General features: G+C 37.8%; 1 protein-coding gene across 1 annotated transcript; it reads left to right on the top strand.

The window, feature by feature from the left end:
• The first annotated feature begins 2,005 nt into the window (after positions 1 to 2,005).
• Positions 2,006 to 2,950, top strand: LOC144375703 (putative vomeronasal receptor-like protein 4). The gene has a single exon (XM_078041148.1). It carries the CDS (start codon positions 2,006 to 2,008, stop codon positions 2,948 to 2,950), a length of 945 nt encoding a protein of 314 aa, XP_077897274.1.
• Positions 2,951 to 14,904: the final 11,954 nt, after the last annotated feature.

The following is a 14,904-nucleotide window of genomic DNA, read 5'->3' as shown; positions in this document are numbered from 1 at the left end:
ATTAAGAGTCTGTGTGTAACCTCTACTCACCTGATGAGAAATAAGAGAAGGGGTAATCTGTTGAATTGAAGTCTCCAAAACTTTGTTCTTTTCCACAAAACATATCTAGGTTTAACATTTGGGTTTCCAGCTAATTTTGATCTTCTATTTATGACAAAACTCTTCTTGTTTTACCATCTCCTATGTCTGAAATACTGTTCAGTTCTTCTTCATGAATCGCAGAAACACCCTGGGGTAGGAGATACTACAAAAGCAAAAAAGAATGTTGGCTCCACCTTTCACAGGTTTTTAATCAAAAGTATCTCAGGAGCTTCATGCAGCACATGGTATTTGTACATTCCAAACTGGGCCTAGGTGGATTCCCTTGATTGAGTCCCTTGCATTTCTCTATATTTCCTGTAAGCTTATTGCCTTGATATTAGGAGCATTGTGTCAAAAATCTGGACTCTCAATAACTCTGCCTTTCATTAGAAAGGCAAAATTTGGAACATTTTGATAGATTAATAAAATCATTATTTTATCATTCTTAGTAACCTTATGGAGACTTGGGGGGCTATTACTACTTTCACTGTATCATACAGATAAAAAAAAAACTCTTAAGAAATTGCTTATTTTAAAGAAATTGAGTAAATTCCTGGATTTAAGCTATGGTCTTGTCATTTTACTTTATTTTTACCCATGTTCTGGCAGAACCCCACATACATATGAAAAATGAACCAAGGAGACTTGAAGATTTCAATTCCAACTCAGAAGCAGCTGAAAAATCTTTCAGGGTATGACTGAATTCCTTGTAAGAGATTTTCTGGAAAAAAATGCTCCAACTCATTGTGATAAGAGTTATATTTTCTCTTCTAATATATAGGTTTGAGAAATAAAATGAAAGCATAAAATATGATAATTCTTGATTGATAATTAAGAGGCTCTACCATGTGTCTCCACACAATGGATTAAGAATGCAGAAATATTTGAAGGTATTTCCTGGGGAAAATGGAAAATTTTTTAAAGCCTAGAATTTCTCCAGTAACCAAGGATCAAAGTTTGCCATAGGAAGCCAATGTTATGGTAGGTTTTTAACCTCTCTTTGAAATCTTTAAAAATCCTATGTGAATGCTCCTAAGCCAAAGTTGAGTGATGATAAATAAGGAACCAATAATTAACACTATTATAGTGCTTTATACATGTCAAGGATTTTCTAAATGATTTTCACATTTTTCACTTGCTTATTTCAATAGCTTTGAGAAAAGTATTGTCTTTATCCACTTTTATTCATGATGTTAACTGATTGACAATGCTCACTCAGCTAGTAAGTGGTGAAACTCGGATAAACACAGGCTGCTGGGTCTGAGATGCACACTACTAAATCCCTCAGTGTTCTGCACTTTCATAAACAAACCATGAGAATGGGACTCTTCAGACATTTTTCCTGGAAGAGTCTTACTTCCATTTCTCCAGGACTTACATAAACAGTCTTTGGTGAACAATGTCCATCTAGGAACCACTGTTTTGGGTCTTCCAGATACAAAGGTAAACAAGCAGGCATCTTCACCCTTAAGATATATGCAGGAAAAACAGGAAAGTAAACAAATGATACCCATTAAATAATATAATTATTGACATAAATAAAAGCACAGTAAGTATTAAAGGCTTACAGATAAAGATATGATATAGATACCCCATGAGGAGATGGGAGATTTAAAAATTCATTTCATGAAGGAATAAGTGATGCTGATATATGTATTGACTGCAGTGTGGTGGGCAGAACCCAGGGCATCATGCACGCTAGGCAAGCACTCGACCCAGAGCCATGCATGCCCCAGAACTTACTTGAAGTTAAATGAGGCATCAGAGTTAGTTCTATTTACATAGAATTGTTTGGGTAAATGATGACTCTAGAGAAAGAAAAGTGCAAATTGATGATTGGAAGCCTGCCAAAGAAAATGCTGCATATATCACATGAAGTCCTGCATTTCCTTTCAGAAACATTTGCCTCAATATCCCTGTGAAGATGGACCAATGTTTCAGTTATATAGCCATAAGAAATGCGTTTTATCCCCAGGCTGGCATTGGGATCTCAGCAAATGCAATTCTGATTTGCCTCCACAGTGCTGCTGTCCATGTGGGCCACAAGCCTAGGATCACCGACCTCCCCATCGTCCACTTGGCACTAACACACATTCTCATGCTCCTCACCATGGGCCTTTTGGTGTCTACAGACATTTGGGAAACACAGGACATTCCAGGTGACTTCAAATGCAAAGTGCTAGTCTTTCTGAACAAGGTCATGAGGGGACTGTCCATCTGTACCACCTGTGTCCTTAGTGTGCTTCAGGCCATCACCATCAGCCCCACTGGCTCCTGTTTGTCCAACTTCAAACTGAAAAACACAAATCCAATTTTGAAGCTATTTTTCTTCTTATGGGTCTTCACCATGTCCACCTATAGCAACCTGCTCCTGTACACTGTGTCCACACCCAATAAGATCCAGCCTGGTCTTCTGTTCATCACTGAACACTGTTCCTTTCTGCCCATGAAGTACATTCACAGGGAATTCTTTCTCACCTTAATGGCATGTAGAGATGTCTTCTTCGTGGGCCTTATGGTTTTTTCCAGTGGGTACATGGTCATTCTCTTGTACAGACACAAAAAGCAGTCCCAGAATCTTCACAATTCCAGGTTCTATCCAAAATCCTCTCCAGAACAAAGGGCCACTCAAAGCATTCTGCTGCTGAACTGCTGCTTTGCTGTCCTGTACTGTGCAGACTCCATCATTTCATTGACCATAGGTTTGACATGGACCAGTGATGCCATCTTGGTATGTGTCCAGATGCTTGTGGCTAATGGCTATGGCACAGTTAGTCCTTTGGTGCTAATCAGTGCTGACACTCAAATAACAAAAATCACCCAATTTACATGCGGGAAGAAAGGCCACCTTTTGATGAAACTTTTCTGAAGAATTTTTTCTAATTTTCTCTGAGAAAAATATTGATTAATGTAGAATTCCTCACTTTCTATCATACAAAAATAATATATTGGGATAGGAAAAACTCTGAATAATTTTACCCTAATATGTATCTGTATATTTATGAATTTCTACAATTTATTCCATCTAATTTTTGTGTCTAAATTTCATTCTGGAAATATTTTTTTCTTCCTGCGCTATATTACTTAAAAATTTAATATGTGATGGTCTATTAGAAGTACATTCTTTCTTTGTTTAAAAATATCTATGTTACACTTATTCTTAAGAATTATTTTGAGCTAGGCAGGGAAGCATATACCTATAAGGCCTGGGAGACTGAGGCAAGAGGATTATAAGTTAGAGGCCAGCCTCAGCAAACTAGAAAGACCCTATCTTTCAATAAAAAATAAAAAGGACTGGAAAAAACTCCCCTGGACTTAATTCCCAATATCAAATGAAAAATAAAATTAGACACACAGTGCAGTGGTGCATACAAGTAATCCCAACTACTCAGGAGCTAAGGCAGAAGAATCCTAAGTTAATGTTTAGACTGGGCTACTTAGAATGATGCTTCCTCAAAACAAACCAAAAAAAACCAAAAATTAAATGGGCTGGGAATTATGCTTAGTGGTAGAATAATCCTGGGTTCATTTCAAGTACCAAAAACAAAATCTTAAACCATAATGAGATATCACTTCTCACTTTGTAAGGTGGCTACAGTAAAAAAGTAAAAACAAAATTAGTAAGTATTAGTAAGGATATGGAGAAATGGGAATCACTATCCATTTTTTAATATATTAAATTGTTAATTAATCTGTATTTTATTCATTTATTCTTATGCAGTGCTGAGAATCTAACCAAGTGCTTCACACCTGCTAGGCAAGTGCTCTATCTCTAGGTTTCAATCCCAGCCCTCACTATCCATTTTTGATAGGAATGAAAAATAGTACATTTGTCATGGAAAGTAGTTTGGGGTTTCATTAAAATAATAAATATAAAATATCATTACATGACCTACCAATTCCATTCCTAGGTATTTACCAAACAAACTGAAAACAAAAACTCAATCACCTGTATGTGAATGTTCTCAGGAGCACCCCTCAAATTAGCAAAAATATGTCAACATACTTTATATACAACCAGAGATGTGAAAAATTGTGCTGTATATGTGTAATAAGAATTATAATGCGTTCTGCTGTCATTTTTTAAAATCAAAAAATTGTATTGCATTCCATGGTCATTTGTTTTAAAAAAAATCAATTTAAAAAATTTTAAAAAACTAGCAAAAAGATGTCTACCAACAGAATGCATAAATAAAATGTGATATGTGTGGGTTAGAACACATACATATATGGTAGAATATTACTGAGGCATAAAATGAAATTCTGGTATAAAGTACAACATGGATAAACCTAAAAAATTCTAAGTAAGCCAATAAGACAGAAAAATTACATATTTTGTGGTTTTATATATATGAAATATCCAGAATATGGAAACCCAACAGATAAAAAAAAATGAAGCCAGAAAAGGCAGTGTGTGAGAGTGATTGCTTAATGGAGACATGGTTTGCATTTGTGGTGACTTAAGAATATGGAACAAAATAGAGGTAGTGAGTGGACTACAATATTGTAAATGTCAGTAATTTACCTACCTACCAAATTATTCATTCACTTATTTATTTTTTTTGGTTCAGGGAATGGAATCCATTGCCTCACATGTGCTAGGCAATCACTCTACTTCTGAACTACATCCTCTCCACTACACAGCATATTTAAAGAGGTCACTACTAGGATATTTTAACAACAACAAAAAAAAAAAACTGGAAAAATCTTTCTCAAAGCACAGGAAGTCTGTTAAACTACAGGAGATACCAGCTCTAGGCACTGTGAAACTGAATACCCACATGTCCTCTGGATCACCAACTCAAAACATGGCTGGCTTCCAGAGACTGAAATCTACTGTCAGGCACTAATCCTAGTTGTTGTTTTTGTTGTTTTGGTACCAAGAATTGAACCCAGAGGCATTTAACCAACAGCCACATCCCCAGCACTTTCTTGTATTTTATTTATGAACAGAGTGTCATTGAGTTGTTGAGGGCCTCACTAAGTTACTGAGGTTGGCTTGAAACTTGCAATCCTCCTGCCTCAGCCTCCTGAGCCACTGGTACACTGGTATTACAGGCATGTGCATAGCTCCAAGCTATTCCAGGCTCATCATCTTATTTGGGCAGATGGTTACTATATCCTAGCTTCCACCCTGACCCCTGATGAGTATGCCAACCTCCTCCATGCCCAAAGCTTCCTTGCCCATCCTGTAGAAGATGATGTCATCACTGCAGTTGAACCTAATTGGGCATATCAACCGCAAGGTGCCAGGCTCACTAGACTCCAACACATAATTACTTCTTAAGGCATGACAAAAACTCTCATACCCAGTTTAATTATGACAACATCAGAGAAATCACCAGGGATGTGATGAAATCCCTGCCCTCGTTTTGGCTCAACTTTCTGAGGCTATTACCAGGTACACCAAGCTAGACCTTGATACTCCTGCTTGTACCCTCTTTCTCCATGTTCAACTGATCAGCAGGTCTGTACCTGATATCTGTAAAAAGCTTAAACAGAGAAGGGCCCAGAGGCTCCTCAGCAATAGCTTCTAGATGCTGCTTTTAAAGTCTTTAATAATAGAGAAGACAAGGCCAAAAGGGAGAAAGAAAAGCATCTTAAACCTAAATATCAGCTCCCGGCATCAGCCATCCTTATCTGTGTCCCTGCAGCCAGTGGCTCCACAAGATCTTCTAACACACCTGTTGGGCCCTGCTCCCAATGTGGGCAGGTGGGGACATTGGGCAAAAGCCTACCCTAACCTGAGGTTCCAAACAATTCCTTTCACAACTGTGAGCAATGGGGACACTGGAAGGTAACTGTCCCCAGGGAAAAAACCCCTCCCCTCAGTGTAGTCACCTGCTTCTCAAGTCCCATTGACTGAGTTGCTGGAATGAGGGAGCCTGAGCTCCACTGCTGCTACCAGTAGCCCTGGGTCACATCCCAGTAGCCCTGGGTCACACAGATGGTGAACAGCCACACAGTCTCATTTGTGGTTAACACTGGGGTGAGTTTTTGCTTCAGACTCAATGGCACGGACTCACTTGCAAGGCAAATACCTCTATTAGGAGAGTCATGGGAACTCCTATATATCCACTAAAGACACCTCTCCTTATTTTTGCATGCTTGGGTCCCTCTCACTATCCTTTTCTTTTATAGTTGTGCCAAGTTGCCCCATTCCCCTACTGGGTCTGGATCTCCTCCACAAATTAAAAGCCTCCATTATCACCCCTCCCTTAAGGTCCACTACCTTCTTTTTAATACATTCCATCACAGATCTAGTCTCTGCACACTTTAAGCCTCCTGATCACTCTTTGCTCTCTGGAATTTACCCCATAGCCTGAGATATCTCTCAATATAACATTGCTAAACAGCATTACCCTGTTCATAGCCAACTAAAAGACCCAACTCACTGTATCACCCTTCCCCAATATTCTCAAACTTTCTTAATTCTCAAGAATTTATAGCCTATCATCTCCCATTTTTACAGGCCCATATTTTACCAACCCACTACCCACACAACTTCCCCATCTTCAAAGTGAAGAAACCCAATGGGTCATGCTGGCTACTATAGAACCTCAGAATAATCAATGAGGCAGTTGTCCCCAGATATCCTGTGGTACATAATCCCTACACTCTTTTTCTCATATCCCATTCTCTACCACACATTTCTCAGCATTAGATATGAAGGATGCCTTTTCACTATTTCTCCCCATCCTGCCTCACACCCACTTTTTGCCTGGACTGACCCAGACACTAATTTATCTAAGCAGCTCATCTGTATCATTTTCCCAAAGACTTCCAAGATGGCCCCCACTACTTTGGCCAGACACTCCAATGGGGTGCAGCTACCCTACATTTATCCCCCATCCACCTTATACAGTATGGAGATAACCTCATGCTCTTCACTAGAACACTCCAAACATCAAACTGCCATCCATTTTAACTGCCTGGCCTCTTGGGAGTACAGGGTCTCTCATTTTAAGACCCAGTTCTGCTCCCTTCAGGAGCAATATTTAGGCATGCTGTTAACTCCCACCACCCATACCATGCCCCAGAAAGACTCTAGGCTTTAAAAACCATTGCCTATCTTCCACTAAAAGGGATATGCTTTCCCTCTTAGGGCTTTTCAATTATTTTTGCATCTGGATGCCAAAATTCTCCCTCATAGCCAAACCACTTTATGAAGACTCAAAAGGGTTTCTTTCAGATCCTGTTCTTTTTCTTCTATTTCAACTCTTCAGAGTTACTTCTCTAGTCCCAAATTCTTTATTCACCAAACCCTAGTAAGCCTTTCTTCCTGTCACTCAACTCAGAACAAGAACAGCACTAGGAGTTCTTTACCAATCAGGGAATTCTTCCCACCCCATTGCATTTCTATCCAAACAATTAGACTTAGTCTATCAAGGCTGGCCCCAATGCCTCAAGAATTTAGGGACAGCAGTTCTCCTCATCCATGAGGCCCCATTTATACTTTATATCAACCCATTACTCTTCTCACCACATACTCCATTCCAGATCTTCTTCCCCCAGCCAGAGATCAATTACTGCATGCACAACACCTGGATCCCCTGGCTACCTTCCAGAAAGACCCTTCATTAAACCCCACCACTCTTCTCTCAGAAAAAAACACTTCTCACTCTTGTACTGACATCCTCAATATTTTAGTAAATTCATTTTAATATATAACTGATCAACTGCTTCCTGTCTCCCCAGACTGGTTCATAAATAGAGCCTTCCCAAAGAGTCCCTGTACCTTGCATGTTACACAATGATTCATGGGGCATATACAGCAGATTCTCTGTTCATACTAACTCAAATAATTGAGGACTCCCCTCTCCCCTCAGACACAACTTCCCAACAGGCTGAACTAGTCCCCCTCACTTGAGCCTTATCACTAGCCAGAGGCAAATCAATCAACATATTTATTGATTCCAAATACACTTATAACATTATTCTTTCCAACATGTTAATCTATAGAGAGCAAGGTATTCTCTCTCAGGAATGAACACTCATTCTCAATGCCACCTACATAAAAAAAATTGCTTGAAGCTGCTCTCTTACCCTGCAAGGTGGCTATACTTCACGGTAGAGAACATCAATCCACTAAGCAGTACATTTTCTTAGAAAATAATGAAGCTGACAGACTGGCTAGACAAGTGGCTGTCTCTGGCCACCACTCTCAATCATCCCAAATTCCTACTTCAATTTTATATTCAATTCCCACAAAACTCTGACTTCCCTCTGATGAAACTAGAGCTCTCTATTGTCCTACATACACAGCTTATTCCACCATGACCTTCCCTCCCTCCACTTATTTCTAAAGAATTAAATAAACCTGTCCTTTTTAAAGTTACAGTATCTCCAACAAGTTTCTCAAACCTGCATCACCTGCCTCAAGGTTAATCCTAACTTCAATATGAGACCATCCCCACACCTTACAACCAAGTGGAGGGAGCTCTTCCTGCCATGAACTGGTGACTTGATTCACCCACATGTGCCCTGTAAGAAAAATCAAATAGCTCCTATTCTTGGTAGACACATTCACTGGATGGGTAGAGGCCTTTTCAATTGCCAATAAAAGGGCTTCTACAATTGCAACACAACTTTGCCCAGATATAATTCCATGTTGTGATTTACATGCCACCTTCCCAGTTTGATAATGGCCCCAAATTCATCTATTCTATTATCCAAGAATTGGCTAAAAATTTATATATAAAATGAAACTTCCACATTCCCTACCACCAACAGTGCTGAGGAAATGTTAAAAGAACAAGTAGAAACATAAAGTCTACCTTATGAAACTATAAAAACTCACTTAATTCAGATTGAACTTCTCCCTTTGGCCCTTCTCTGAATTCAAACTCTCCTCCAAGAAGCCCCTCATGATTAGATCATGTGAAATTCTCTATGGGTAACCTCTCTTTCCACCCACTATGCAACCTCAATCACCAACATTTCTCCTGGTGTCCTAACCCCACTTTTAGCTCACCTCATGATGGTCCTCTGTGAATAGGCCAACCCTCTCCTCCCCCACCTGAAGTATTCAGGGGGCCCCTCCTATTTTTGTAGGAAACTTCATTTACCTCTCTTCTTCCCAACATGTAGCCTCCTTATAAGAAAAATGGAAGGGTCTCTTCAAAGTTATTCTGACCACCCCAACTAGGCCATCCATCTTGAATCTATTTGAGCAATTTAAATCTTGTTTCTGTTAATGCCTCTTATCAATCTATCCTCACAGACCCCACCTGAGTACCAATTACCCACCTCTCAGCCATTCCCGAGGAAGCTGCTGACCCTTATGCCCAAAATTACTGATGTCCCTTACTCAGATGTCCTTCTACCTTTTCTTAATACTCAAGAGATATATTAAATTTATCATATTTATTTCCCCTTCAACCCTCTACTCCTCAAATAGTATACCTCATTTGTGATCACTGATTTTAAGGGACATTCATTGATCTTACCCCCACCCAAATTTCTTTATTCTCCTTATGGTTTCTACATATCATCTTTAAACTCACAAACAGTCACAACAGACCTGAAACAACAGAGACAACAACTAGCTCATTCCTGATAAACAGCTGATGGATTAAGTGGGAATCCCATCACTACAGGCAAAAATGTCAATGCCTCAAATTAGGAAAGCACACCTCATGTCATGGGGACAGTTTAAGAAAACAACAGACATAACAGAGGGGCAGTAGAGATAAATGAGCAAGCTTATTATTCTTGCTAATAGGTACCTCATGATGGTCTCCATAATATGTACTACTGTGAATATAACTGGTGACATGGTGATTTGTTGGGCCCACATTTCACAACCTGCCATAACTCACCCAGTTAAATAGATTCATCTTCCCCCTTCAGTCTATCCTAATTCCACCACCTTTTTGCCAAGTTCTTTGTAAACTGCTGGGTCCTCCCAAGCACTTCTTTTCAATTACTCAGGATTGTGCTCCCAACTGCCACTTTGAATTTTCCTCCATAACTCATATTGTCACCACACTGGGCCTCAGTCTTGGTTTGCATATGAAAAGCAGAATCAAAGACCAGACATATATTCCTCACTGGCAGGGAGTTAATGCTACTTACTCAATAAAAGACCCTTATACTCTTACCGTGAACACTGGGACCCTTCAGATGAATTGGCATGATGGTGTGTGCTGAAGTCCGGCTGGGAAAAATAACTGAGGGGGGGACAAGCAACTTGAAGATTGAAATGGGAACACTTTATTGCAAGTGAACTTAGCAGGAACTGAGCCAGAACTCAAAGTAGCAGGCACCCAAGGTAGCAGGAGCCGCTTCTCTGTGGGACAGCAGAGGTACATATACCCAACTAATTACACACAGCTTAACTTAATTAACATCATCTAAATACAGCAGTCAGTCATTAAGGAATCCTAATCATCTCAATGGTTCGCTGGCTTTACTTCACAAACCACTCCTCTTGGCAAACTGCCAGGCACCATCTTGACTTGATTTGCATCCCCAACAGGTGTGACTGTGTTACATCCCATCCTTGAAATCTTTCCCTTGTAGGAAAACATGCTGTAGTTTGGGTAACTGATTAGTGCTGAATCCAGAGCTTTGGGATGAGGATTGTCTTACAGGTACAGTTTAGATCATGTTTACAGAATTACTTTACATTCCAACTCCACTATTTACTAGTCAAAGGAAGACTGTCATCTCCAACCATGAAAATGAATTTGGGGCCCACTCAGGAAACTATTGAGGTGGATTTGATTCAGGAACCATTTGGAGTCTGGAATAGTGATTATCATTACAATTGGTTTTTCAAAGTTACTTATGTGAACATTTTTCTTAATAAGAAATTCTATCTCACAGCCTGTATTTAATCCCTATGTTTTATTGTATGGACACATTCCAGTACAATATAATGCCCCACAAAAAATTATTATGTTAAGTTTAAGAACTGTATGCTACAAAAATGTGTCAAGTGAACTTTATGGCAAAGTTCAGGACAAACTGTTATAATTCTCAAAAATCCAGTAGCTATCTGGCTCTCTGTAAAATTTAAAAAATCATGGAAGGTGACCCCTTTAGTAGCATTTATGCAGGAACTTCTGCAACATGTGAAAAACCATGCTAAACTCTTTATCTGGTGGCTGATTGCTGACATGGATGTTCCCGATGGTACCATCACCCCTGCATCTAGTGAAGTAGTGATATTACATCAGCAGGTACAAACTACTTATTACCTTCAACAATTCCAAAAGAATTTTACTGAAACCTGGAAAACTTAAGTATATATTTACCAAAAAATTTTGACCAAATTCAACGATTTAAAGATTCTATTGTATGGCCAGAATAGTAAGTGCAAGATTTACAATGGGCTCAGAGACTTCAAAAAAATTATAACATTACCCAATTTTGTGTTACTAGAGTTCCATATAATGATACTGGGATTCAAAGGCAAAATGTATGTAATCACCTAATGGGTCTTGATCCTTTTCATAATGCTTCTTTGGATGTGTTAAAGTTACAATCTCAGGCTCTGGCCATGGCTAATGGAAAAGCACCTACCTTTAATAATGGAAAAGTCTGGGGTATTTGTCTGAAGAAATTTCTTCCCTTAATCCTTTTAAATACTTTTCTAAACATGTAGCTGGGTTCCCAGGTATAAATGTACTGGTAATTTTATTTATGTTCTTGTTTTTCATAGTTTATCAAGCAGAATGGAGACAATTAAAACTTCAAAAAACACCGTTCCAAAGTTAATCCTGATTGCTATGCTCCAAAGGACTTGAACAAAAACAAAATAACCTAATAAAAACAAATAACAAAAACAAAAACAAATAACCTAATCAATACATGTTGTAATGAACTGAGCAGACACTTCATAGAAGAAGAAATGTAATCAGTAAACAAACATAAAAAATTCAATATTTCTCACAATTATAGAAAGGAAAATTAAGATTCCACTGAGATTTTATCTCATTTGAGTCAAAATGGCAATTATCAAGAATACAACAAGCAACATTAGGTATCAGTGAAGATGTAAGGTAAAAGTTACAATTATACATTGTAGATGGTACTGCACATCTGTGCAACCCCTCTGAAAAGCAGTATGGAGATTCCTCAGAACACTTAATGGAACCACGATTTGACCCAGGTTTCCTACCCAGAAGATTTCAAATCAGCATACTACAATGACACAGCTACATTAATATTTATAGGGGCTCAATTTGCAATAGCTAAACTGTGAAATCAACCTAGGTGCCCTTGAACAGAATGAATAGAGAAAATGTGATATACGTAAACAATGCAATCCTTCTCCGCCTTAAGGAAGAATGAAATTATGACATTTGCTGGTAAATGGATGCAATTGGACACTATCAAGCTGAGTGAAATAAGCCAATCCTTCCCCCAAAAACAAAGGCTGAATGTTTTCTCTGATATGCAGATGATAATTCACAATGGGAGGATAAATGAAAAAGAGAAGTAGTTTGGATTAAACGAAGGGGAAGTGCGGGTAATAGAAATAGAAAATATATTAGAATGAAACATTACTATCTTAACTTCATGTACGATTACATGACAAATGTGATTCTACAACATGTACAACCAGAAGATCGAGAAGTTATACTTCATATAACTATAATATGTCAAAATATATTCTACTATCATGTATAACTCATTAAAACAAGGTGTTTAAAAAATACAAAAAGGATGTTTCCAAATTAAAACTAAATGATAATACTATTGAAAGGTATATCCTAAACCATGTTTTAGAGAATCAGAAGCCAGGCTTGGTTTACACCAGCTTAAGAGGCAGTCATCATTTCATTCCTTTTCTCATTACATATGCTATGAGACTCCTTAGGTCACCTTGCAAGGGCCAAGGCCACTTCTCCAAATTACACTTTTCCCACTGCTTAGGCACCAGGGAGCCCCTGCGTGTGGGTATAAAGAACATGGACGCTGAATGCAGACCAGGCTGGGGTGAATGGCCCACTACACCACACACTTGCTATGTTTGGACCTCCAAGTCACACTGTCTATACTTCAGGCACAAGAAGAAGGCTTTGTGGACAAGCTAGGGGCAAGAATCACTCCTGAGCATCAAAGCCTCTAGGATGATGTTCCAAACCACACCTTCCAGGGAATGGGGACTACAAGAACTCAAATGGGAAACACAGCACCCAACACATGCAATTTCTGTGTAGAAATTCCACATTATCCCACCAGAGGGAGGGACTACAAAAGCTGAACACTGGTGTCTTTTGTCTCTCTACATGGGGAAACTGAGTCCAGTGGAAAGTCTTTGGGGTCTCATCATAGGCCAAAGAACACTCAGTTCCTACTTTCCCTTTGAGGCTGAAAGGCCTCAATCCACAGTGACATCTGATAGAATTCTCAGGGTATTTAAACCTCTCCCATATGCCCTTGCACTAGGTCCACCCATCATGCATTCACAACCACCACATTCCACTTCTCTGGCTTTGGCTATACCTGATCAACTCTGCCTATCACTTCTGCTTTAACTAGACCCCAATGGATAACTCTAGACCCACCCTGACCATCTGCTGGGTTACACCAAAGTCCAAATTCTCATTATCTTCCATCAATTATAACAGTGATGAATGGCAGGATTAACCTGACTTCATGATCACTTGCTAGATATGACTCTGCCCATTCTGAACATATTCATATCTAATATATATATATATATATATATATATATATATATATATATATATATATATAAAATATCTTACATATATTCACATATTCCTTCACAAATGTTCATGTATATTCATCAATATATACTTGTAAAATTCTATACTGAAACCAACACTTAACCATAATACTGTCCCATCCATAAAGTATTAGCATATAAAACCATGTGTATTTACTTGTATATTCACGTATATTTTCCAATATATTGTTATATATTCACTTACAGTAGTTATATATTTTAATATACATCTACATAATTGTATCCTAGCTCCAAACCAAATAATAAACTTCCTTCTGAGTAGAAAACTAACCATATAACATACCATATATATTTACATATTTTCTTGTATACTTTTACATTTTATTCATATTTATATTCACATATATGGATATAAATGTTTAAACCCTAACACTAACCCTAGTCTGCAACTGAGAAATCAACCAAACACTTCCCAAACACATGATTATTTTATATAAATATTATCCATATCCATATATATTGCTTCAAATACATTTATCTTTAACTTTATATACATTTATATGTGTGTGTGTGTGTGTGTGTGTGTGTGTGTGTATGAACCAAAATGGTAACCATAATCTTCCCCCATATGAAACACAAAACTTAATCTAAAACCAATCCCTAATGCATATGAAATCCTAATCATATCCATGTATATTTACAAATTTATTATCATTTAAAATAAATATTTTAAATAGACAAAAATATCTATATATCTATATATTCATGTGTATTTATATATGAATTACTACCATAACTCTAACTGTATCCCTAAAATTAAAAACCACATCAAATTCCATAACCTAACTCAATATTCACATATACTAATAGTTATATAAAGACTTAAAAGCCCTTCTACACCTAACCTTAACTCTGACCTGACATTCTGACAATTCTATATATACTCCTATATATGTAATTTTTAATTACAATAATGCATATACATATACACATATATAAATTACAGGATACAATCGATACTAAATCTATAATTACACCATACATAATTATGGTTGTGCATATTTATGTATATATATTGATCTGTATTTTCATACATATACAGAGATTATACATTTACATAATAATCCATGTATCCTATCATATATATTTTTTACATA

This window comes from Ictidomys tridecemlineatus, chromosome 3 (assembly GCF_052094955.1).
Source record: "Ictidomys tridecemlineatus isolate mIctTri1 chromosome 3, mIctTri1.hap1, whole genome shotgun sequence".
Lineage (NCBI taxonomy): Eukaryota > Metazoa > Chordata > Mammalia > Rodentia > Sciuridae > Ictidomys > Ictidomys tridecemlineatus.
The sequence above is the reverse complement of the archived record's forward strand: the minus strand, read 5'-3'. Positions and strand labels throughout refer to the sequence as shown.